The 25591-nt window shown below is 38.5% G+C and overlaps 1 protein-coding gene across 1 annotated transcript in view; it reads left to right on the forward strand.

Moving 5' to 3' along the window:
* abcb11b (ATP-binding cassette, sub-family B (MDR/TAP), member 11b) overlaps positions 1-25591 on the forward strand; it is a gene marked incomplete at its 5' end in the record, with an annotated part of 38079 nt that overhangs the window by 1060 nt on the left and 11428 nt on the right. Inside the window, 23 exon segments of the mRNA XM_024294242.2 lie at positions 1022-1051; positions 1119-1170; positions 1245-1549; positions 5464-5551; positions 8975-9108; positions 9845-10016; positions 10384-10508; positions 10580-10754; positions 11727-11840; positions 11928-12038; positions 14702-14827; positions 15237-15440; positions 15519-15689; positions 15776-15977; positions 17419-17491; positions 17807-17927; positions 18002-18172; positions 20187-20291; positions 20446-20607; positions 22264-22467; positions 23335-23576; positions 25054-25210; positions 25393-25590. Of these exon segments, the coding sequence (XP_024150010.1) occupies positions 1022-1051; positions 1119-1170; positions 1245-1549; positions 5464-5551; positions 8975-9108; positions 9845-10016; positions 10384-10508; positions 10580-10754; positions 11727-11840; positions 11928-12038; positions 14702-14827; positions 15237-15440; positions 15519-15689; positions 15776-15977; positions 17419-17491; positions 17807-17927; positions 18002-18172; positions 20187-20291; positions 20446-20607; positions 22264-22467; positions 23335-23576; positions 25054-25210; positions 25393-25590 (3442 nt within the window).

A 25591-nucleotide genomic window follows, 5' to 3' on the forward strand; every position in this document is an offset into this window, starting at 1 on the left:
AATAAAATGCTTTTGTTTTCTCTGGATTTTTTGCATGTATATTGGAGTCTAATTGTTTAAGTACACACAAATACTACATAAAAACATAAAAAGTAAAGCCACATAAAAAAACTCTATTAATCAAACTGAAAAACTAAAAAAGGTTATATTCTGAAACAAACAAAAATATAAAACCAAATGTAAAAAGTTAGAAACCTAATATCTTCATATAAAGAAAAGTATGAAACATTTAATCTGTACAAATAAAGCAAAACTTTTTATCAAAAACAAAATTGGTCTGAATCCAGTGACACTATTTGAAAATTGTGAAAATATATATAATAGCCTATACAGAAAAAGTTATGTTTATTATTGTTGAAAAGGTAACAAAAAGAAAATAAGTCATTTAAATTAATAAAGGGACAATTTATTAGCTAAATAATAATTTTAAATAAGTAGAAAGGTGAAGAAAGTAAAAAATATAAACTAAAGAGGTTAAAAAGGAAAGCTAAAAAAGTTAAAATTGCAATACACCAAACAAAAAATCAACAATGAAACACAACATGAAGCTGTTTAAAAGTCTCATGTAAACAAACATCTACTTTACATTTACAAAAGAAAACCCAGCAAAAGGCTTAATACTTGTTTATCTTAATATTTGTGAAGTTTTTGAGTAATTATCTTTTCTCTACTATCAGAAGATCAGCGTCTTGTTTTTAGCATTACTGAGACCCTCTGATAAAAAAGAGCATGTCGCTACAAGCCAACAAGATTATTTAAAGCTTAATTAGAGCGGCCCTGAAAGCCTCAACTTAGAAATCCCTGCAGAATACTGGAAAGAAATCAGCTGCCTTTGATTAACAATTTGGTCCTGATAGCTTTAGCCGTTTAACGTGAACTAATTGTATTAATTAGGAGTTTGTTCCTTTTGTTGGTGCTGGGCACCGAAACTTTTCTATCCATCATGGATAAAGTCCTAATGACTCCGTTAGCCTCTATGCACGGCTATTGGAATGACTGTTTCTTTGCTTTGTCCATGCAGGACTATCTCCAATTCCAAGGGGAAGGAGAAGTAAGTAACAAAACAAGAATACGTGGCTGTGAAATGACTAAACTAATCGACTTTCTGTTTCTCAAAGAGCTCAGGAAAAGGAAAATGAGCCCGCAATAAGAGTTGGCTTCTTTGAACTGGTAAGATAGCTATTCTTATCGAGAAGTGTCCGCATCTTCTTCATCGGTGAATCTTTGCATCTGTGTTTGCCCAGTTCCGGTTCGCCACCTGTAAGGACGTCCTGATGATGGTGGTGGGCGCCGTTTGCGCGTTTCTGCACGGCTCGGCCCAGCCCCTCATGCTCCTGGTGTTTGGCCTTCTCACCGACACCTTCATCGATTACGACATCGAGCTCCAAGAGCTGAGCGACGACCGCAAGGAGTGCGTGAACAACACCATCCAGTGGAAAAGGAACTACACCGGAACTCTGGACACGAGTCTGCCGCTGAACCAGTCGCTCGGAGGCCTCATCAATTCAACGCTGGAGATGTTGTCACCTCTGGGTAACAAGACATGTGGGTAAGAGAATAAAAGACATCCTCTGACTCCTATGGACAAAACCCCAACTATTCAATGGTAAAAGAGGATATACGTATACTACATACACCCATTCTCACCCTGAAGGCAGTACTGAACACTGCCGCCAATCTCTATCCAAAGACAATCTGGGGTTCAGTGTCCTGCCCAAGGACACTTCAACACATGGGCGTACTGAACCTGTGATTTTCCAATCAGAGGTCGACCACGCTACCTCTGCACCACAGGTTCCTCAGAGGTTGAGCAGTTGGCGCAGAGCAAGCCTGACCCCACTTCTCTGTTCCGGATAGACGTCACAGATGCCAGGCGACATTTGCCGATGTAACGACTGGAATTATCTAAAGCAGGAGTGTCCAAACCCAGGCTTAGATAATTACCTGGATAAGGTGTGTTTACACAAAAAGGAGCTTCAATGGCAGGTTGGTTGAAAAACATGGAGGACACCGGCCCTAGAGGTCTGGGTTTGGACACCCCTGATCTAAAGGCTTGACCACATGTGTCAAAGTCAAGGCCTTGGGGCCAGATCTGGCCCTCCAGATAATTTTATTTAATTTATTATTAATGGCCCGATGTTATCTTGTGCTTATTTTTAACTTGTATAATTTTGACAAAATTTTTTTCATGGAGAGTAAAATAATGAATTTTTACTTAGGTTTAAGTTTATTTTTTCTGGAATAATTTTCCTGCCTGTTTTTATTCATGTTAAAAGTTACGTTTTTAAAGTTTTAAAAACTGGCATTCTGCAAGCTTTTTGGACTATTTTAGCATTTATTAAGATTTTTATAAACTATTTTGGAGTTTGGCTAATATATCAGCTAGGTACATACTAGCTGTTTTGGCTAATTTTGACTTGATTTTGGCTGTTTTGGAGTAAGGATAATATTTACATACTAGCTGTTTTGGCTAATTTAGGCTTTTATCAGTTTTTTAGGCTATTTTTAGGTTTAGCTATTTTTTCAGCTTCATGCTAGCTGTTTTGGCTAACCTACGTTTTTTTGCTTGTTTTTTTACGCTAATTTGGCATTTAGCTAAAAGTTTTGCTGGCTATCAGCTTCAGCGTTTTTAGCTATCAGCTTCTGTGATTTCAGCTATCAGCTTCAATGATTTCAGCTATCAGCTTCAGTGTTTTTAGCTATCAACTTCAGGGATTTCAGTTATCAACTACAGCGTTTCTAGCCATCAGCTTCAGCGTTTTCAGTTATCAGCTTCAGTTTTTTCAGCTATCAGCTTCAGAGTTCTTAGCTATGAGCTTCAGCGTTTTCAGCTATCAGCTTCAACGTTTTCAATTATAAGCTTTGGCATTTTTAGCTATCAACTTCAGTGTTTTCAGTTGTTTTTTTGGATTTTGGCCCCTTGTGTGATTGAGTTTGACACCCCTGGGCTAGATTATCCAGATCCGGTCTATCCACTCTACGAAGGAACGGCCAAAGTAGACCACAAAGGCAGCAAAGCTTGAATTTGGACACACCCGATAATAAAAAGGGTTTAAACGACCTGGGGTGCTGAAAAGATGTCAGAACTGTCAGAAAATGATATTGTCACAAGTCAGAGAAGAAAGGAAGTGATGTTTGGTTTGCACATGTGGTGTCCTGTGGTGAAACCAATAGTGTGGTAGCAGTAGATCGGGTAGTGACACTAACACTATTGGTGCAACAAAAATAGCAGGCAATATAACTATCCAGCCATACAGTTTTGAGGCAGATGCCAGCTCAGACGAGGAAAACAAATACGTTCATAGATCTAGTCATCTACCCATTGTAGTTTCTACATCACAACTACAAGCTTTTTTAAACTGTATTTTTTCGTCTTCACCCGTTTGACACTTGAAGAAATTGAAGTGCAATCTGGAGCTTAATTTTCGTTATATACATCCCCCATCATGAGAAAAATCCCTTAAGAACAGAATAAAAAAGAATTTTCATTGGAGTTGGTCATTAAGTCTGAAAAAACTGCCTTTGATCCCAATCCATTCTCACTCCCAAATCGTCATATATGGACATGTGGTTCAGGGCCCCTCCACGCCACTTTTTGACGTTTTGGGTGTCCCCAACTCGTCGTTTTTTGATGTGCTGTCTGTTCCCATTAAATCAATGGTCCCCAACCCTAGGGATGAAGTACTGGAACTGGTACTGGGTTAGGGGCACTGGGATCCAAGTTGGGCTTTTTAACATTGAGAAGACAGGGCACTTGGGTGCAAAGCCCACCATACCGATCCCGGGTCCTAACCTCACCATCTCAGTGTCTTCTGGGGCCAGCATCCTGGCATGCCAGGTTCATGGTCCCAGGTCCCTAACCTCACTTTTTACAAACATCTAGACTAGAGGATCTTCTGGCTTCCACATACGAGTGTTTGCGGGTGGGTCTCCAGGCAACCTCCGGGCTGGAAACCGGTACCGGTCTTATGGTTGCTTGGTACTAGGCCACAGACGCTAGAGGTTCCCAACCCTCTGGACATCTCCCCAACCTGGTACTGGTTCCACGATGTGGAAGGGGTGTGAACCACACGTCCAAGTATGACAAGTTGGGATTGAGAACGATACTGGTACCCTAACCTGGTACTGGTTCCATGTCCATTACCGGGTCCGGTACTGCGTCCCGAAGGTTGGGGACTTGTGATTTAATGGGAACAGCCAGCATGGGAGTGGGCCCTAACCAGCTGTTCATATATGAAGATTTGATAGATCTTGGCACGCAGCATATGCAGAGGGGTTGAGTATTCCTGGAAGAGACTCCATGTGATGTTTTCCTTTGAAAATCAAGCATATCCTTAAGGGATTACCACTTATCTCTACCTCTAAAGGCTACCTGCTTGATTCTATTCATGTAAATGCATGTGTATGAATCGCAGACAATGGACCCAGATGATTCTGAAGAGCCGACCCTAGAGCTTAGTGGCTAGAAATTACAAGTTAGGTCTAGTCCATCTTATTTACTTGTCACAAACATGACCCCTGACCACATTCATTAGCTACAATAAGTATGGTTTTTAACCATCCCCTCACATCCCGAAGGTCTTTGAAAGTTTAACCCTGATTGGTTCTTTCAGTTTGTTGTTTTTTTCGCCCTTGCACGGACATTTGTCTTCCTCCCACAGTACAAAAAATAAGGTCCGTTGTTCAATTGAAAAGTCTAAATTGCCCGTGAGCAGTGAGTCTAAGTGGTTTTCTGTCTGTGTATGTGGCCTTGTGATGGACTGTCGATCCTAAAGACAGCTGAGGTCGAAAAGAGGAGCCGTTTAAAAGGAGGACTCAATTACAGAGGGATTCTGCACCACTAGGTTTATTTAAAAAAAACACCAGGTGAACTCAAAGTCAGGACACTGGGAGACTAACCTGACAGCCGAAAACATCAATAAGACAACCCAAGCTAACAAAGAACAAACCAAAGAAGTGAACTCACCTGTAGCTGACAAACCAAAATGTAGAAGATCACAGAACATGACAGGGAGAGATCCTGAACCCTTTTGACCCAATTGAAAATGATGGATACACTCTATACCCTTGCTGCCAGGCTTTGGACAGTTTTCTTTACTACTTAAGCTTTTATTGTCCGAAAGATGGCCTCACATTTGTGTTTCCTTATTTAAAGTCCAAGCCATGAGTCATTTACTGATGTGCTTTATGAACTTGATGATGATTTCTTTCTTTCTGTTACATCAAATTTGTTCAGTCCAGTCAAAGAAACCATTCTTTTTTATACTTATATCGAACATACCTGACTTTTCAGCAGTTATGTCCCCAAACTTGTGACAGTGGAGCAATAAAAAAGTCAATTTTCCTAAATGTATTTAAATTGATTTATGATGTTTTTTAAAATTCAAAACAGAGAACGTATTACTAGAACATTGTTGTTGTTGTGGTTTGTAATTCTCTAACCGTGAGTTTTCTGACCTATAGGATCCTCGACATTGAATATGAAATGACCCTTTTTGCCTTATACTACGTTGGGATTGGAGCATCTGTGTTCGTGCTGGGATACTTTCAGGTTGGACTTCAAATGTTTTCGCCTTTTTTCTTATGTGTCTCATATTGAAGCTATGTGATATTGCCTTCATTTATGTGTAAAGGAACAGAAAGCTAAGTTTGTCAAATCTTCGCCAACTTATAAAAACTAAAATTGGTATAATTTTTAAAGAATGACAAAGTTTATAGATTGCATATGTTAGGACTTGGTTTTTATAAATTTCTGTATGAGATAAAAATACAGAGAGGAGGAGAACACAGGCTTTTGAAAGTGTTAGCATCAAATACACTTGTATTTTAAATAAGTTTTTTTATTTTCAATAGCAAAAAAATCAAATAAAATGTATATAAAAAAACCTTACAGTAATGTTATCTGATAGTAAAGTCTCGTTCAGGTTACAGATTTTAGCATAGAAACACGCTAAAACTGTGTACATTTGGATGTTAACTAGTGAAGACATTCTCATTTAAGCTGCAGAAACTGACATTTAAAAAAATAATTTTATCATTAGTTTGACTTAACACATTTTTTAATCCCTCTTCTACCAGTTCTATAATGTTTAAAAAAGTAGCTAGCATTAACTAGCTAGTTTAATAAGCATTAGCAGTTAGCTCTTTCACTTTTAGGATACGTTTTCTTCTAATAATCATCACATTATTGTTGACCCGTCATGATAGAAAATTCAAATACATGTTTGTATTTTTGAACACTATGAAAATATTGACAATTCTTTGGCTGTCCTGTTGTATTTCTACATTTTGAGTCAGCTAGCAATTTCAGCGGTGATCCTTACCGCTGAAACTTTTGAAAGAAGCTTCAAACTGTTGGGAAATGCAACCAGGAGCTAATTTTTTTTTCTATTCTAAGTTTTAAAATTTTGGAACAACAAATGTATTAAAAAGTGTACGAATTATGGGAGCAAATCTAATCGAACCTGTTTACTGTCAAATGTTGTCCACATTGGGTAGCCTTTACAGATCAGGTAGCAACAAGCATTAGCTAGTTTTGCTGGCATTAGGAGTTAGCTAATATTTTTACGATTAAAAAGATTCTTCTTACTTCCCTCACAACATTACTGACTCATCCAAACTATCAAAACAAATACAAAATGGCCGTCTATAATTTTAAACACTTGATAAAAATAAATACAATTTTTTGCTGTTCTGTCACAATTTCTACCCTTCAAGTCAGCTTTTTGAACTTTTGAATCTCAACCATTGAAACTTTGGAAATAAGCTTTACGCTGTCAAGAAATGCTACCAGAATCTAATCTGATGCAGGAGAAGGTACCACAAAATCGGGCACCAATTGGGTAGCTGTCACAGATCAGGTAGTGACAAGTATATCTAGCATTAGCAGTTAGCAAATACTTTCTCTTTTACAAGACATAAATTCATCCACTTTCCCTTACAATATTGTTGGCCCATTCTGATCACAAATACAACTCTGTATTTTTAAAAAAATCCTGGTCATTTTAGCAGTTTCTGTCTTATTTACACCCTTCAAGTCAGTTAGCATGGCGTACGACTGAAAAATGTACAAATTAGAGAATGCGAATATAATGAAAACATCTTACTGTTGAATGTTGGCCACAAAGAGGAAGTAACCCAATATTTGCACTTGTTGGAACTGGTCAGGTAGCCTTTACAGATGGGGTAGCAACAACCCTTAGCTAGTTTTATTAGCATTAGCAGTTAGCTTATCCTTTCCCTTTAAAATAAAGATTTTCTTTTAAATTCCCTTTAAATGCTATATGTATAAGTAGATATATTGTGACCACAAATGAAAAAATGCAAAGATAATTTTTGCTGTTCATTCCATTTCCACCCTTCAGTTCAGCCAGCACTCCTTGCAACAGAAAGCTGATCCTTACCACTAAAACTTTTGAAAGAAGATTTACACTGTCAATAAACCCTACCAAGAGATAATCTGGTACAGGAAACAGTGACGAAACATTTGTGCGCCAATTGGGTAGCTGTCTCAGATCAGGTAGCGCCAATCATAAGTAGCTAGTTTAACTAGCATTAGCGGCTAGCTTATACTCTCATTTTTACAATAACAATTTCTGTCAATTTCTATCACAATATTATTGACCCATTCTGACTACAAACACAAATACACTTTAGAACACTCACTGAAAATATTAACAATTTTCTGTCTCATTTACACCCTTCAAGTCAGCTAGAACATCTTACCACTGATAGCTTATCCTTACTATTGAAAGTTTTACAACAAACGCACAAAAAAAGTACAAAATTACAGAATCAAATATAATTAAAACAGCTTACTGTTGAATGTTGGCCACAAAGAGGAAGTTACCCAATATTTGCGCTTGCTGGAACAGATCAGGTAGCCTTTACAGATTGGGTAGTGACAACCATTAGCTAATTTAACTATTAGTAGGAATTAGATCATGCGTTAACTTTTACAATAAAGATTTTCTTTCATTTTCCCTTGCAATATTGTTGATCCATTCTGAACACAAATACACGTCAATGAAAATACTGACTATTCTTGCTGTCCTGGTGTATTTCTACCTTTTAAGTCAGCTAGCATGCCATGCGACTGAAAGCTAATCCTTACTATTGAAACTTGTGAAAGAAGCTATTGCAGCGGCTAAAATTCTCCACCTGCTGTCTCGATAATCTGCACTTTTATTTATTGCAGAATCACATTAAATGTGTAAATAGCCAACACAGCCTCTTTCCCACAGGCTGCAAAAACTGCATTTATCAACCCGGTACCCTTATTAATAAGCAATTCCAGGCTCACAGCAGAGCAGCCATAAGAAATTTATGAGATCTGATGCTGGGACTGGGACCACAGACAGTGGGAATATTTAACACATCAGGTGTACGAGTGCTGCTCGCTACACAACGGATTACATCATAGCGCAGAAAACCTAAAAGGCCAGTTTTCAGGGGAGGAGTAATAACACACCTGAGTGAACACAGGAGATTCCCAAAAGCTCGACAGCAAAGAGACTTTTTTAATGACCTTCCTTTAGCGCAATCGATGGATGACTGCATGGCACCCATTATTGTAAAACGATTGATTTTCAAGCTTGCGCTGTTGGTTTTCGCGGTCTAGGGCTTATTTAATTTGCCTGGCTGTACTCCTGGGACCCGCATTTCCATAAGAATGAGGTACTTAAGAGACAAATTAGGGAGATGTTCGTGGCATTTCATAATCTGGATTCTGATTGTTGGAGTCAAATAGAGGAGGCTGGTTGCACCTCCTTTCACAGTGCATTATTTCAAGCCTCCATTTCCACACTATGCTATCATCAAGTGTTCCTTATCCCACTGAGCAATTTCTGTGAGAAATATTCAAGAGTTGATTGTCATTGTGCAAAACGAGCTCCTTTAAATTAACCCGTGGAGAATATGTCAAGTTTTACCCTTAAGTCACCCTGCCGCGATGCTTCTCTTTTGCCGCTGACAGATCTCCCTGTGGGTGACAGCCGCCGCCAGGCAGATTCAGCTCATCAGGAAGCTGTACTTCAGCAAAGTGATGCGGATGGAGATCGGTTGGTTTGACTGCACCTCGGTGGGGGAGCTCAACACCCGCCTGTCAGAGTGAGTCTGACGTGACCTCGGAGCTTCTGGTTTTAACCACTGGAGGCCGGGCCACAGAGTGTGGACACAACGATGGAAAAGACAAGATCTGTCCATATGTTCGCTCTCCTTAGCTTGTTTACAATAAAAGTAGGGTCATCTGGACCCCACAAGACAATGCGATGAACTTTTTTTTTCAATGATTGTTGACCTTTACTGGTGTCCAATGACAGACAAGAAGTCTTATCAACCTTGTCTACCTTTGTCATGGAATGGCTAACACCTCAATGTAAGGGTGGGGGTCATGTGGACCCTATAAGAGAACACGAGGGTTAATAGGGCTGCAGATCTAAGACAATAGAGGGGATGATAGATATGAAAAGGATAAAGGTAAGTGGAAGGTGGATGGTAGGGTGACACAATGGATAGGGTAAGTGAAGGAAAAGATAAGTGTCTACTGCTTTATCTATTATGGGGTCCAGATGACCCAAGCCTTACATTGTCGTGTTATTCGTCTCATGACAAAAGTGGATTTCATGTCTTTAATGGACACCATTGAAAATCAAAAATTGCCGTCTTGTGGGGTCCAGATGACCCCACTCACAAACTTGGGACAGTACAAACATTTACGCTGATGATGTTAGTGTATGTACCTACAAACTACAGGTGTAGGAGTAGATGGAAGAGGTAAAGGATCTCATCAAGTAGGTGGTTCTCATCTCAAACTTCCGTTCACTATATTCATTTCTTCTTGCAGTGACATCAACAAGATCAACGACGCCATCGCCGACCAAGTTTCCATATTCGTGCAGCGCTTCACCACCTTCGTGTGCGGGTTCTGCATCGGATTCGTCAAAGGGTGGAAGCTAACGCTGGTCATCGTTGCAGTCAGTCCGCTGATCGGCCTTGGAGCCGGACTCATGGCTCTGGTAAAATTTAGCTCCTCGTGACTTAACATGTCACCTGTTTTTTTTTTTTGGTAACTTTTTATTTACAGTATTTTCCGGAGTATAAGTCGCAAGAACAAAAAATGTCTAATCAAGAAGAAGAAAACCATGTATAAGTTGCTCTTCTGGGAGAAAAGTCTGACGTTTCACAACAAATCTGCTAAGGCCAGAGCAGCTAAAAAAATAATAAATAAAAACAAAAATACAATTTATTTTTATCCGTGTAAGAAAAATATCAAAGTTTAAGAGGAAAACAATTCTCTTCAATGTTTGTTTTGGACAACACTTCTTCTGCCACTGTCAATAGCAAGTTTCATCTACACTGATTGTGCTTCTGTTTTATTTGTAGTTTGTGGCTAAGCTAACTGGGATGGAGCTACAGGCCTACGCTAAAGCCGGCGCCGTGGCGGACGAAGTCCTCTCCTCCATCCGGACCGTCGCTGCTTTTGGTGGAGAGAAAAAAGAGGTGGCCAGGTATGCGACATTGTGTTAGAAAGCTCAGTCCTGAAGGCGACTCTACGAAACAAGTTGCTTTTTCCATGAAGGTATGACCGGAACTTGGTGTCGGCCCAACGGTGGGGCATCAGGAAGGGTCTGATTATGGGGTTTTTCACTGGATACATGTGGTTGATCATCTTCCTCTGCTATGCTCTGGCGTTCTGGTATGGCTCCACTCTGGTCGTGGATGCTGAGGAATACACACCAGGAACACTACTGCAGGTAGGTCTTACACTGTGGACTAGTGGTATGTAGACACCAGGTATATGGTGTACATTCAGGACTGGACTTTATCTCATGAATCTTGCTCCAGGCTTTATCTTTCACAGCTCTATACCAATTTTTGAAAGACCTGATGTCATAGAATTCTTTGCCGGGCACAAACTATAATTGTTCATTTCTCCTTCATAGTCAATTTTCAAACGGTTGGTACTTAAGGGTCTTAAGAACGACGCGATCCATACATCACTTCCAATTCCGAGTCCCTGATTAGTCAAAGTTCAGCTGGTTTAGCTTTCTTTACTCCACAGTCAAAAAGAACAGAATGTTCCTGTTAACATTTTGCATTCTCTAGAAAAAGGTTATGAATATTTGGTTGTATTTGGCTTTTTGGAAAACCATAAATGTTTACGTTTAGACTAGGGCGGGGCGATATTGAATCTTTTTATATCTCAATATCTTTTTTTCCATATCTTGCGATAACGATATATATCACGATATAAAACAAATAAGTATATTAGTCAAATTAAACTCTAATTTTTATTCACCAAAGAGGAGAAAATGCTGGCGAGTGTCAATTTCAGAGCCTTCAAAATAAAGGTCTATTGCGATAGACTCATTCCTCTATTGAGAACAAGTTCTATCGCGATATATATTGTTATCGCTTTATCATCCAGTTCAGACACACCCTGCGATTGATGCTAACAGAAAACCTTTTTCTGACCCTGCCCCCACATCACTGATGAAGAAAGTACAAGAAAATGTGTGGGGACCCCCGGTATAGAGCCCAAATATGGACTTAAAATCTTACTCAGAACCCAAGAGTTTTAAATGTTGAAGCCTAAAACGTGCATTCATGGACTTTTCATTGGAACTGGTCGATTGAACACACATAACTAAGTTGTACCATAAACTATTCTTCATTGGGGCAAATAGCAAAAACAGAAACAAACTTTTCCAAACTTTGAACTGAAGGTATTCTTTGGAGTCCTGGTAGCAGCCATGAGTTTGGGACAGGCCTCCCCGTGTCTGGAGGCGTTTGCAGCAGGTCGTGGAGCTGCCACCATCATATTTGAGACCATTGACAGGGTAAGAAAGAGATACTAGAAGGCACTTAATAAACAGGAGTGTGTTTGGCAGGCAAAGGTCACTCTGTTTTCAATGCTTCTCCACCAGGAACCACAGATTGACTGCTTATCAGAAAGTGGGTACAAGCTAGACCGGGTCAAAGGAGACATTGAGTTCCACAACGTGACCTTCCATTACCCATCCAGACCTGAAGTCAAGGTACTGAAGCTTTTGAGCACAAACTTTTACTTTAATCTTTTCTTGAAGCTGCACTGAAGGTTTGATGACTAATTTAAGTTAATCCTCCTCAAGGTGACTCAAGTTCGTTGTTCTTTTTTAATATTTATAAAGGATTTTCTAAAATACTTTGGGTTTAGCGCCTTCTAATCTACCCTTTACTTTATTGTAAAAATTGAATATAGATTTTGAAAGATCTCTGTTTTGTTACCTATTTATACCAACAATCATTTATTCTTTTGACTGAAATTACTTCAAAATGTCTCGCGCCCTCAGAAAAAAGGCAAAACCTCCATGAAAGCTCTTAATTTCTACTCTAGCCAATGCATAATGGTTAAATATACTTCTTTTTTGTTGTTGGTGGTGAAAAGAATCCTTTTATTTTACACTCAGAAGCATTGGTGCTCCTTCAAAATACATTAAACCATTATAAAAAGTCAACAGAAACTATGACCTCTGGCTTTCATAGAAAACATTATCTTTGGTTGGTAGCTATTGAAGTTTGTTATACTTATCCCCAGGAATTAGACCTTAAAGTATCTTAGCCTGTTTAATCTTAGTACTATTTAAAGTTAAACATACACACACACAGAGAGCTTTCTGGTTTTCTTTGCACTCATGTTCAACAACATCTTCAATCCTTAAATGATCGTCATCCCATTAATACAAAGTGAGTCTTAGGGTTGTGGATCGTAACTCTGATTCAATTCCTGATCAACAATTCACAGATCGAATCACGATTCTTATGACTTTTTACTAGATCTTTAAAATTATGATGATTAAATTCATGTTTTTTTCAATATTTTAACTTTTTTTTCGGAACAGGAAATCATAATCAGCATAACAGATAAAAACACAAAGATTTTGAAAGAAATAAATTATATTTGTCAAACTCAGAAGTTTTTCTGTCATGGCTAATTTTAGCAGTAAGCGAAACATAAACTCCCCAATTCCGATTGTTTTGGATAATTAAAAATTTTCACAAGTTTTTCCATCTTCGTTGTTAAAGCTGACAGCACTTGCAGTCGATAAATGTCAAGAAGATGAAGACACAGCAACATCTATATACAATTGACTGTAACAACTTGAAATCACTGTCAGCCCTTTAATCTAAACTGAAATAGTTTTATAAACTTAATTTTACATCTTCGCGGACAATTCATCATAAGATTTTCACAATATTCCAAATTTCATTTTCATATTTAATTCTTTTGTGTGTATTTATTATTATACATTTTTTACAAATATTTCAGAATTTTTTTTTTTTTAGAACTTATTTCACTAAAATATTGTTTTTTTAAACCGAAAAACATAGCATTATTTTGAAAATGAGAAGCTTCACCGACACTTTACTTTGAAGGTTTTATTCACCTCCACTCACAGTAGTGCACACGGTTTTGTTTATGTACTTAAAACTCAACATTATTCTCCGTTGTTAGATTGAGAATTTCTTTGTCTGTAGTGCATTTACTGAACTCCATTAGAGTTATACATATATCGCAAATCAACAATGTGGGACGTCGAAAATATTTGTACTCGTATAACATATCGCAAATATCAGAGTATTTGAACGCAGCCCTAGTCAGACTTCAGTTTAAAATAGCAACATGTTGTTTGGTGTATAATAAAGTTTGAGGATGTGAAACAGATAAATACTGGTTGCTACGCAAAGATGTGAAATTTACTCTAATGTGTGGACAAAAAACTCACATATTTGTCATCCCCGACAAGATAAAAATACTATGGTTGCTATGGACTTGCCATCTATGTTAGTAATTTAAGGCTAATTTGCTCTGAGAGGTCCAGTTAATTCCACTCAGTTAAGCCACGCCTCCACTGAGCGGTTTGTTTTCATCTGCGGTGTTTACCGCTAACATGCCGCTAGCTTACCCTGTATCACACCGTCATCAAGGATGGCAAAGAACGTTTGTAGTTCCACCGCAGACGAGGCCTTTCTGTTGTTTGGAGGCATTTTTGAATACAGACTGGTGACCAAAAGAGTAGACAGGAAAATGCTTACAAATGTTAGCTTAAATGAACGCTATATTAGCGTTTTCACGGCACATGTGTGGTGTAGACCGCTAGCGTTTTATTACAGTGCTACTTTTTATTGCTTTACTTCTGGTATATCACGTATACCAGGAATTTAATGTTGTTTAAAGAAGATTGCGGGCAGCTAAGAGGAATAGCGCAGTTGGAAATTTTAGCTTAAATTAGCGCTAATTTGGCGCCAATCATCGGGTGTCTACAGTGGCTCCGCCCCAATCGTTCCTTTCCATTTTTCAATGGACCTACAACCAGTGGGGACTTCCAAGAGGTACTGTCCAATACTTGACCGGACTGTACCGGACCACTCAGTGGAAACGAGGCTTTATTGTTCAGTCAATGAGTGTTGTCCCCATTGGCTGCTTTGGGTTCAAAGACTGGTTGAGTATGGGTTGTGGTGAAGGTGGAGTTATTATTTTCAATGAAACTTCCACATCCAGGGATAATTTAGTATGGGTGTGCACAGATGTGTGAAATCAAAGTCAATCAACAAGAGGCTCGTCATACTTTGTACACCGTTTATAGACTTTTAAGCACAAATCAAACTGTAAGGATTTATAGTTGGAGGAATTAATTTCATTTTCCGTCTTCGTATTCAGATCCTGGACCAGCTCAGTGTTCAGGTGAAGTCAGGCGAGACCACAGCCTTCGTGGGGGCGAGTGGCGCCGGGAAAAGTACTGCCATCCAACTCATCCAGCGCTTCTACGACCCATTGGAAGGAATGGTGGGTGTGCAGCTCAGAGAGGTCATGTCAGCTTTTCTTCAAGCATCCCCCCAAACCCAGAGACCTAAAGACTTCTCTAACATACTGTTGGTGCCACTTTCTTCCTTTTCTGCTTAATGCTTGTCATTTCAAAAGAATAACCATCCCCCAGGGGTGATAGAGTTACATGATAATCTACTTCATTATTCAGCTAATGGTTCCTAACAGCCTCATTTTTCACTTTTACACAAATTACACTTCTCTTCAGACACTATTCTTATTCCTTTTAGCTTCTAAAAAAAGACAAGCTCTTTGTTGTGTTGGAAGTTCATCATCAAGACTAACAACCCTTCTCTTTGAAAGTTGCATCATTTTTAAGGGGAGGGGCGAACATGAAGTATCATCCGTTAAGTTTTCTCGAACATTTCAGGTGACCTTGGACGGTCACGACATCAGGGGGTTGAACATCCAGTGGCTGCGCTCCCTGATTGGCGTTGTAGAGCAGGAGCCTGTGCTGTTTGCCACCACCATCGCCGAAAACATCCGCTACGGTCGGCCCGGCGTCTCGATGGACGACATCATCACTGCTGCAAAGGAGGCCAATGCCTACAACTTTATCATGGAGTTACCGCAGGTAGGGAGGGACAGGAGTGTGAGGAGGATGGTCAAACTAAAGGGACGTAGACTCCTGACCTGGTTTATTTATCTGCAGAAATTTGATACGTTGGTCGGGGAGGGTGGTGGACAGATGAGCGGCGGACAAAAGCAGCGTATCGCCATTGCTCGTGCACTGGTCAGAAACCCTCGCATCCTCCTGTTGGACATGGCAACATCTGCTCTGGACAACGAGAGTGAAGCTATCGTACAAGAAGCTTTAGATAAAGTATGTGACAAGACAAAAAACAAATAAAATCCCAGTGTCTTCGATTAGAATTCATACAAACGTCAATGACTTGGTTCCTTTCAAAGGTACGGATGGGTCGCACCACCATCTCCATTGCTCACCGCCTGTCGACCATCAAGAACGCAGATGTGATTGTCGGTTTTGAGCACGGCCGAGCCGTGGAGAGGGGCAAACACAACGAACTCCTGGAGAGGAAGGGCGTCTATTTCACCCTAGTTACCTTGCAGAGTCAGGGAGACAAGGCTCTCAATGAGAAGGCCCAACAAAGTAGGTCCTTCTACCTTTCTATCTACACTCGGGGTCTCAAACTCAATTGCGTTAACGGTCTATATTTTTGGTCCGTTGTCTATGTCTACTGAACAAGTTTATTGAACATTTGTTCATGACTATGTCCTCTTCTGCATGTCCTGTGAAATGACAGGAGCTAACAAGACCAGATCCAACGACAATAGAAAATGCAAAGTTTTAGGCATTAAGCAAACTTAGGCATCACTAAGCGAATACAAAGCTATCACCATAAAATCATAGACATGCAGAAGATATTGCTTAGTAGACATTGAGCTTTTATATTAAGGCGGGAGCCGCAAAATATTGACTTAGACCCCTAATCTACACAGTCACTTTATTTTTCTAGACCTCAATGAATCTACAACCATTAGTTGACTAGTGGAGAAAGTCCTTCATGGGGTTGAGTTTGGGGTGTGTCTTTCATGGTTTCAACCCACCAAATCTTAGCAAGAGGACCTGGCCTGAAACAACAACATGACCCCACCAAACGGTTGACTGTAGCTCACAGCTTTCCTAGAGCAGGGGTCGGCAACCTTTATCAGTAAAAGAGCCATTTGGGCGCGATTTTCACTGATTAAAACCTAGAAGGAGCCACATAGTCTTACTTTAGCCTTCAAGAAATTAGAATTTTCATTCATGACCACCTTTTTTTTAATAATGAATATGAATTATTACTATTTTTTTGGCACAAAAAAAGGCAAAAATGTAAAAAGCATCTCTCAAAATGTATTTTTTTTATGTTTGAGAGAAGCTCAAATAGCTTATTTTCAAAATAAAAGATGCCATCTCTGGGCAGCTAGTAACCAATGTTGTGCAACACAAGATAATATCTGCTTTTAACTAATAAAAGATAAAACTTTTTTAGCAAAATTTTGCTTTGCATATAGATGTCTTTAGGGCAACTGGGATGTAAAAACCTACATAGTTTATCATCTATGTGAACCTCAGTCATCAATTTATAATTGTAACTAATCTAAATTAAATAAATGCTAATTAAGTACTCCTTACTCAAAAAAAATGCTTTTTTAAATTTTATTTTTGGGTTCTTTCCCCCTCTTTATCCTCAGCAGTCTTACACTACTGGCTTGTGTTATTTTAGTTTGGGGTTGGACCTTGGTAGTCTTAGTTTGCAGGCTTTGTTTATTTGTTTTGTTTTTGATACTTATGGTTTATGGACTTATTTTATGCTTAGTCAAGGAGCTGGGGTTGCAGACTTCTGAAATGCAGAGAGCATTTCTTCATTTCTGATGGTCCAAAACTAAGACTGTAAACATTTTTGGTTGGTTTTTTTGGCTAAACTACACCAATAACAGTCACTGTTTTAGAAGCTAATTTGACAAACAACAGTTTTTGTCTCTAAAAGATCAAAGTACAAATCTTGTAAATGTTCCTCTAATTTCCATTTGTTTCCTTGCATCAGTGGCTGTTGCTGAACACCAGGAGCCAGAGAGACTGAATCTGTCACGAGCAGGCAGCTATCGCGCCAGTTTGAGGTATTAACACAGACACATTCCCAATCACCTCCTGCCCTTCATCACTAGCTCACTTGGGTATATATTCATTTACTCAGCCTTGACTTTGCACCCAAATAAGATAATTGCAGGAATCATTTTGTGGCTGAAATTGGCTTGTGTTAATGCAGGCGCTGGTATCATGATTTACTTAATTACCCTCCTATATTAACTTTGGCATTTAGAGCATTTTAACTGACGGTATCATCCAAAGCCACTTAGAGCAGCGGCGGCGGCAGACGCACGACATTCATCAGTGCTGGATGTGGATGTAGATGCTCGCTTCTTTCTGTTCAGGGCTTCACTCCATCAGAGGTCGCGATCGCAGCTGTCCAACCTGATCCCCGAATCCTCCATCAATGTCGCCGGAGATCCCGGCCTCAGGACCTACTCTGTGTCGCAGTCAGAGAGACACAACGTATGTGTGTGAATGCGGTTCAGCTATCAGAAGCTGCTTCATGATGGTTGTGAGATTCGTCTTTCCTCCTTCAGAAAGCCACGGCGGTGGAGGAGGACGACGAACAAGTGGAACCTGCTCCCGTGGCCCGGATCCTGAAGTACAACGCGCCCGAGTGGCCCTACATGCTTTTTGGGTCCTTTGGGGCGGCGGTTAATGGAGGGGTCAACCCCGTTTACTCATTACTGTTCAGTCAAATCCTGGCGGTGAGGTTTATAATGATTTATGCTTTAAATGATCATAATTGGTGGTTGAGTTCATTTTGAACAATCGGATTCATTCCAAATTTGACAATTTTTCAAATCGTGGCGGTAAGGTTCCCCATCAAGACTATTTACTGATTTATGTTTTAAATGATTCAAGTCCATCATAATGGGTGGATGGCGATTTATAGTCGATACTAGTTCATTTAGAACGATCCGATTCGACCCGATTTACTGACTTAATAATCGATTCAGGACATACTTAGCTAAAAATACTTGGTCGTTTTTTAGACTATGGTAAAATAAACCTACCATGCCTCAGAATGGCATTTTCCAGTATTAACTTAATTAACTGATATAATTGTGAATTGATTCAATTCAATTAAGAATTAAGAAATTGATTCATTGATTATTTTTTACACTCCAACTAAAATTGACTCATGTATTTTATAACTGTAGTCTTTTATGTTTTCAATTACGGCCATGAATGTTGACGCGTTAACTCGCGCGATTATTAAAACATAATTAATTAATGTTTACTTATTGCGCAATTTATATTTTTTAATCGAGCAGTTAATATTTTTTTAATCATGCAATTCATATTTTTTAACTACGCGAAATATATTTTTTAATCATGCAATTCATATTTTTTAATCGCGCTATTAATATCTTTTAGTCATGAAATTAATATTTTTACCGGGGGATTAATATTTTTTAATCTTGTAATTCATAGTTTTTAATCGTACGATTAATAATTTTTAATCATGCAATTCCTATTTTTTAATTGCGCGATTAATATTTTTTAGTAATGAAATAAATATTTTTAACTGTGCGATTAATATTTTTTAACCGTGCGGTTAATATTTTTTTTAATCATGAAATTCATATTTTTTAACTACGCGATTAATATGTTTTAATCATGCAATTAATCTTTTTTAATTGCGTGATTAATATTAGTTAATCATGCTATGACGTCCTGCCGTGTAGCTGTGAGTGTAATAAAACTCTGTCTAATTAAAACTTTTTCTACATTCTCTTATTGAGATTTCATTAAAATAAAGGTAGAATATGGGATTTGTTTGTAGTTTTTGACAGAACTGATCTTCTATTGTAATAAATAAGGCGGAGAATAAATGTCTCACTTAAATCTGCAGCGGAGAGCAGCAGAGCACCTGCTTTGGGGGCGGGGGAGGGCCGGCCATGACTAAACTGAGCCGTATGCTTTGAGAAACCCAAATTTTGGATGGGAACCGACAGGAATTTTCCACAAAATTTTCTAAAAATTAAAGAAACTCTGCATTTTCCGTGAAAGTCCCGCCCCCCAACGCCGCATGAGGCCTCAGTTAGAAGAAGACAGACACACCCCCACCTGTGAGCAGCAGACCTGAAATCAAACTGGATCAAACTTCTCCTAAACAAGTTGTTTTATTTTTTTAATAAGCATAATAAATAAAAAATGTATGATTAAAAAAAGGAAAAGCTGGGAAAACAGAAAAACAGAATGCCAGAAAAATGTAAAATTAACAACAGTGCTCTTAGGAGAGAAATCACATTTTTCCAGAGAATTTTCTGTTTTTGCATAATTTTATGTGTAGTGTGTGAATACAACATGGAAAAGTGACTAAATAAAGGTAGTTTTACATAGGAGAGGTTGTGTTGATTAAAATTATACCAAATATGCAGTGAGGTAGTATTTCAAATTAAAAATACAGAAGTAAATTCAAAAGTAGACGTAGAGTTTTAGACCTTAGGCTCCAAAGGAATAAAAATAAATCTTCTTAATGTACAAATGTGTGTGATTTCATATTATGATTATTTTCATATAAGTTGCTGGCAAAAACCGTCACAAAAAATAGTAATAATGCCAATTAATCGCAGTTAATTTTTTCCAGATATGCGATTAATTAGTTAATTTCTTTGAATCGATTCCCGGCCCTACTTTGTAATTATTCCAGTGACTTCAAGTTCAACTTGGAAAAAGTGTTAATTTTTTATAAAACTGCATTTGTGCTTGTAGACGTTTTCTGTTCCGGACCCGGTGGCTCAAAGGAAGGAGATCAACGGGATCTGCATTTTCTTTGCCATGGTCGGCGTGGTCTCTTTCTTTACACAGATGCTGCAGGTAGAGTCTGCTCTAAAAAAGATTGATTCCCTCGGCGAGTCTTTGCGGCATTTACACACTCTGCATCAAGGCCAAGTCGGAGGAAGTCACAGACGATTAGCAAAGGAAGTGTGGCAGATTAAGATGCATGTGTTCGGTTGGCCTCTGTCTCCAGGGTTACGCCTTTTCCAAGTCTGGAGAGCTGCTCACCCGAAGGCTACGGCGAGTCGGTTTTCACGCCATGCTAGGACAGGAGATCGGCTGGTTTGACGATCACAGGAACAGCCCCGGAGCTCTGACCACACGTCTGGCAACGGATGCCTCCCAAGTCCAAGGGGTGAGTTATGACGAGAAGAAAATGATAGGGAAGCATTTTATTCTGAAAGTCTTGAGTTTCACCCAATAGTGATTCTCCTGCATCTTTCCGTATGTTTGTTGACACGTAAAAACTCCATCACGCTTTCAACGATTTACGCAATCTTGGTATGAAAATGTTCAGCTCATTCTGGACCTTATCTCTTGTACTTTTAGTATTCATAAACTTTATAGGTTTTTAAATATAGAGCAAAATGTGCCCCATAAGAAATGAAAGAGAAATTGTTCAAACCCTCTAAAAACACATTTTTAAATTTGTGAGGTTCTGTAAATACTTCTAGCTAGAGACAAACTTTATAATATTCAGTAATTACTAGGTTTTTTAGGGTAATTTGGAGTGTAGCTTTTAATTTAGCAAAAAGCTAGCTGTTTTTGACTAATTCAGACGTTTCCAGTTTTTTAGGCTAATTTTGAGCTTAGCTAAAACTTTAGCAAGAAACTAAATTTTTGGCAAAATTGGAGATTTTTCCAGTTTTTTTGGGATAAGGTTGAAATTAGCTAAAATTTTAGCATTATGCTAACTGTTTCAGCAAAATTAGACTTTTTTTTTTTTTTTTTTAGGATAATTTAGAGTTTAGCAAATATTTAAACAATATGCTAGCTGTTTTGGCAAAATTAGAGATTCTTCCAGTTTTGTAGGCTAATTTGGAGTTTAGCAAAAAGTTTAGCAATATACTAAAATTTCTGCGAAATCAGAGATTTTTCTACTTTTTTAGGATCATTCTGTTTAGCTAAGATTTTAATATTATGCTTACAGTTTTAGCAAAATGAGACCTTTTCAGGATTTTTTGGCTAATTTAGAGTTTAGCTAATATTTTAACAATATGCTAGCTGTTTTGGCAAAATTATATCTATTTTTTCAGTTTTTTGGCTAATGTAGAGTTAGCTAATTTTAACAATATGCTAGGTGTTTTGCCAAAATAAGATATTTTTCCAGTTTTTTGGGCTAATTTTGAGTTCAGATACTAATTTGGGCTTTGTCCATTTTTTTGCCTAATTTAGAGTTTAGGTAATATTTTAACAAAATGCTAGCTGTTCATGCCAAATTAAACATTTTTCCATTTTTCCATTATTTTCTATTTTGGCATGTAGCTAGTGTTTAGGCAACCTTTAGACTTCAGGATTTTCACCTGTCAGCTTTACCATTTTTAGCTAGCCATCAGTTTTAGCATTTCTAGTTGCGTAAACTGGCATCTTTAACAGCTATATTCGGCTTACAGCATTCGCATTAGCATTATTGCAGGTAGTGCCATATATTTTCGTTTTAGTATCTCCGAGGCGTACAGTCCTTCGTTTCTCTAATGCATTTTTTCTTTCCTCAAAGTAGTTATCTTATAGTTTTATTGTTTTATAGACTAAACAGAGCCTCTTCCAGTGGAGATTCATTTGCTTTTAATTTTTAAAAACTGAACTTTATAATTAGTCATTTTCAAACCATTGTCGCTCCTCATCCACATGGAAAATTCGCAATGGCCCATTTGTCAAATTGCACTAATTGTAGTTGATGGTTGGTTTAGCTCCTCAGAAGGGTGTAAATTGGAAGTTTTACCAGTAACAATTAAATTTGAGTCAATTTTTAATTTCTGTCTTTGAACATTTGTTTTTTTCCCCTCCAAAGGCTACAGGTTCGCAGATTGGCATGATCGTCAACTCTCTGACCAACATCGGCGTCGCCGTCCTCATGTCCTTCTACTTCAGCTGGAAGCTGACTCTGCTCATCCTCTGCTTCCTGCCCTTCCTCGCCCTGTCGGGTGGCTTCCAGGCCAAGATGCTCACCGGCTTTGCCAAGCAGGACAAGCAGGCTATGGAAACGGCAGGGCGGGTGAGATTCAGCAGAAACCGTCCTCACACTTCTTTGGATCCTTGTTTCAGCTTTCAGGCGGATTATTGTATCCCGGGAAGGCCTAACACTGTCGGTTGACATCAGCTGTCTTATCTACTGACAGCTGATAGGAGACGACTTGACAGCAGTGTCTATTTTAAGCTGTATGTTTGGAATTTTTCACCCCACCTTTTTTTTTTGGCACCACAATCTTATGAAAGTTCATCTTAAGTAGAGTCATATTTTATCTTCTTCTGAACTAACCAAGCTTAACCCTTGGTTGGTTAGAATTAGACAGTTAATTTTTTTTTATTAAGATGTTTTTTAAAACCATTGATGAAATCCATAATAAAAATTGGAACAATATTTTTCATAGTATCATTTATGACATGTTAGAAGCTTTTTGTTCGTACCAATTTTGGTGTAAGATATCGACATAAAAAGCACTACCGTCTCAAATTTGATCCACACACTTTTAATATGATGTCACTGTATTATAAATAATTAATTATCAACATTTTTTTTTATTTTTTCAATTCAGTAAGGAGTCATTTGTAAAAATGAACAACAATAGTTGAGTTATTTTCACCGTAAAGTCTTGAAAATTAGCTAAACTTTTTCCCGCCAAAAGTGCTTTTGAGATTTCACGGGGGCAGCCATTTTGAATTGAGCAGGAAACACTGTTCTACTCCCCCTAGTGGAGTAATGGTGCACTACAGCCCAGAATATATGAACAATGTTGTATATAATGGTGTTTCTAAGGAAATTTTTGAACATGCTAATGAGATAGGGTCTCAGAAATGTGTGTTTCAAATGGAGTTTGAAGTTGGTTTTAGAAGAAAAAAAAGCCACTGTCCCGTTTTGCAGATTTCAGGCGAAGCTCTGAACAACATCCGAACCATTGCTGGTCTGGGGAAGGAGAAGAACTTTGTGGAAATGTATGAGGCCCAGCTGGTTGCTCCGTACCAAGCAGCCCTGAAGAAGGCCAACGTGTATGGAGCTTGTTATGGTTTCGCTCAATGCGTGGTCTTCATGACTAACTCCGCCTCCTATCGGTTTGGAGGTTACTTAGTGAAGCAGGAGGGGCTTCATTTCAGTCTGGTGTTCAGGTGAGGAAACTTTTATCTTTGCCACTTATTTGGCTAAATTTGTATGCACCTAGTTTCCTGTGAAAATTAATTTTTTGATATAGTGAACAGCCCCTCCCAAAATATGATGACATCATAGCGGTAGAAGCCGTCCAAAAAAATGAATGGGACAAAATTCTCTTATGGGGTGTCAAAGAACAACAACAAAAAAATTTAAAAAAATCCACCAGGAAAACAAAAATCTATATTTCTGTGATAGCAAAAGGAAGTTTTGTAATTATTATGGGATGGCCACTGGACCTACAGCTTGGTGGCCATTTCGTGGCAAAGTACGAAATTTAGCGATTTTACGATTTTTGCACAATATTGAAAAAGAAAACTTACACCTCCAGGTTAAACCTGCAACCACCAAGTTTGATATGACATACAATGTAAATTTTATAGAAATGTGGGCGTGGTTAATGAAAAATTTCAGTTGCTAAGGAAATTCAAAAATTTACTTTTGACAATTCTCTTAAAAATATCTATATTTCAAACAGCATTGTCGTGGAAAACTTGGAAAAGTTGTTTTTCCCCTTTTGGTGCATATTTTTTATTGGAATATTGTGCAAACTTAATACACAAGTTGTTGGTTTAGGTTTGAACGACATATAACGTGAACATAGTCAGAAATGTGGGCGTGGTAAATGGAAAATCTCAGTTGCTAAGGAAATCCAAAAATTTAGTTTTAACAAATCTTTTAAAAATTACATCAATCTGTCCGTCACCCCCAGACGACCAAAACAATAAATGGTTGCTATGGAGTTAAATCAACAGAAAAGCAGCCATTTTGAAAAAAAGTTTTTTTTTCTTAATAAAACTACCACATACAGCTCTGGCTAGGATTGTAGGGGAAGAAGGGGTAAAAAGATGGCAGCAAGGGCGGAGGAAGGTAGTGTCTGTGAACCATTCTAAAATTTAAGACTTCTTGAAAGTTTTACATGTGTAATAATTCACATTTTATTGTTAAAAGCAACATATTTTATACAAAAACCAAAAGATTAATGAACTCAGATGACTTAGCCATTTTACTAGTATACATTATGAGGATTTTGTTGCTAGCAGTTTGCTACTACAACAAATTTGTGATTTGTTAAGTAAAAAACTATTAGGAATAGGTGTTTAACGAGAATATACCAAGATTTTACACCAACTAAGTGATCCAAGCAAGGTGTCCAATGTTCTCTGAAAATAGTTAAAGAAGCTGAACCACTGAAAGATAAAGAAGAGGGGGATCTACTTAGTTGTGGTTCGTCTCTTTAAATATGGGGCTTTTCTGTGTTTATTATTCATCGCTTTAAAGGTGACACAAGAAAATACATTTTCCAAAACTACAAGAATTCGTCTGAAAATGTGTGTAAAAAAGACGCTTAAATGAAACAAACTCACAGAATATTAAAAATGTAAACAAATGTTTATTTACGGAGGCCAAGTACCAATGTCATACTGTTTCCGGCAGGGTCATTTCAGCCATCGTCACCAGCGGCACGGCTCTCGGCCGTGCCTCCTCTTATACTCCAGACTATGCCAAGGCCAAGATTTCGGCAGCCCGCTTCTTCCAGCTGCTGGACCGTGTGCCCACCATCAGCGTCTACAGCGACAAGGGAGACAAATGGGTAAGAATTGAGTATTTCACTTTTAATAAATCTCACTTAAATGTGTGTGAGATCAATGAATCTCATAATTTAAATGTTTAGTTTTCTTCCTTATCAGCAAAACAGACACATCGTCTGCCTGTTTCGGGCACACGATGGACCAGGTTAACCTTTGTCCTCAATCCTTTCCCCCTTGTTGTCAGAATAACTTCCAAGGGAACATCGAGTTCATCGACTGCAAGTTCACCTACCCCACCAGGCCAGACATCCAGGTCCTGAACGGGCTGACCGTGTCGGTGAAACCGGGCCAGACGCTGGCTTTTGTTGGCAGCAGCGGCTGCGGGAAGAGCACCAGCGTGCAGCTGCTGGAGAGGTTTTATGATCCCGACCACGGCAAAGTGG

This window comes from Oryzias melastigma, linkage group LG2, assembly GCF_002922805.2.
Source record: "Oryzias melastigma strain HK-1 linkage group LG2, ASM292280v2, whole genome shotgun sequence".
NCBI lineage: Eukaryota > Metazoa > Chordata > Actinopteri > Beloniformes > Adrianichthyidae > Oryzias > Oryzias melastigma.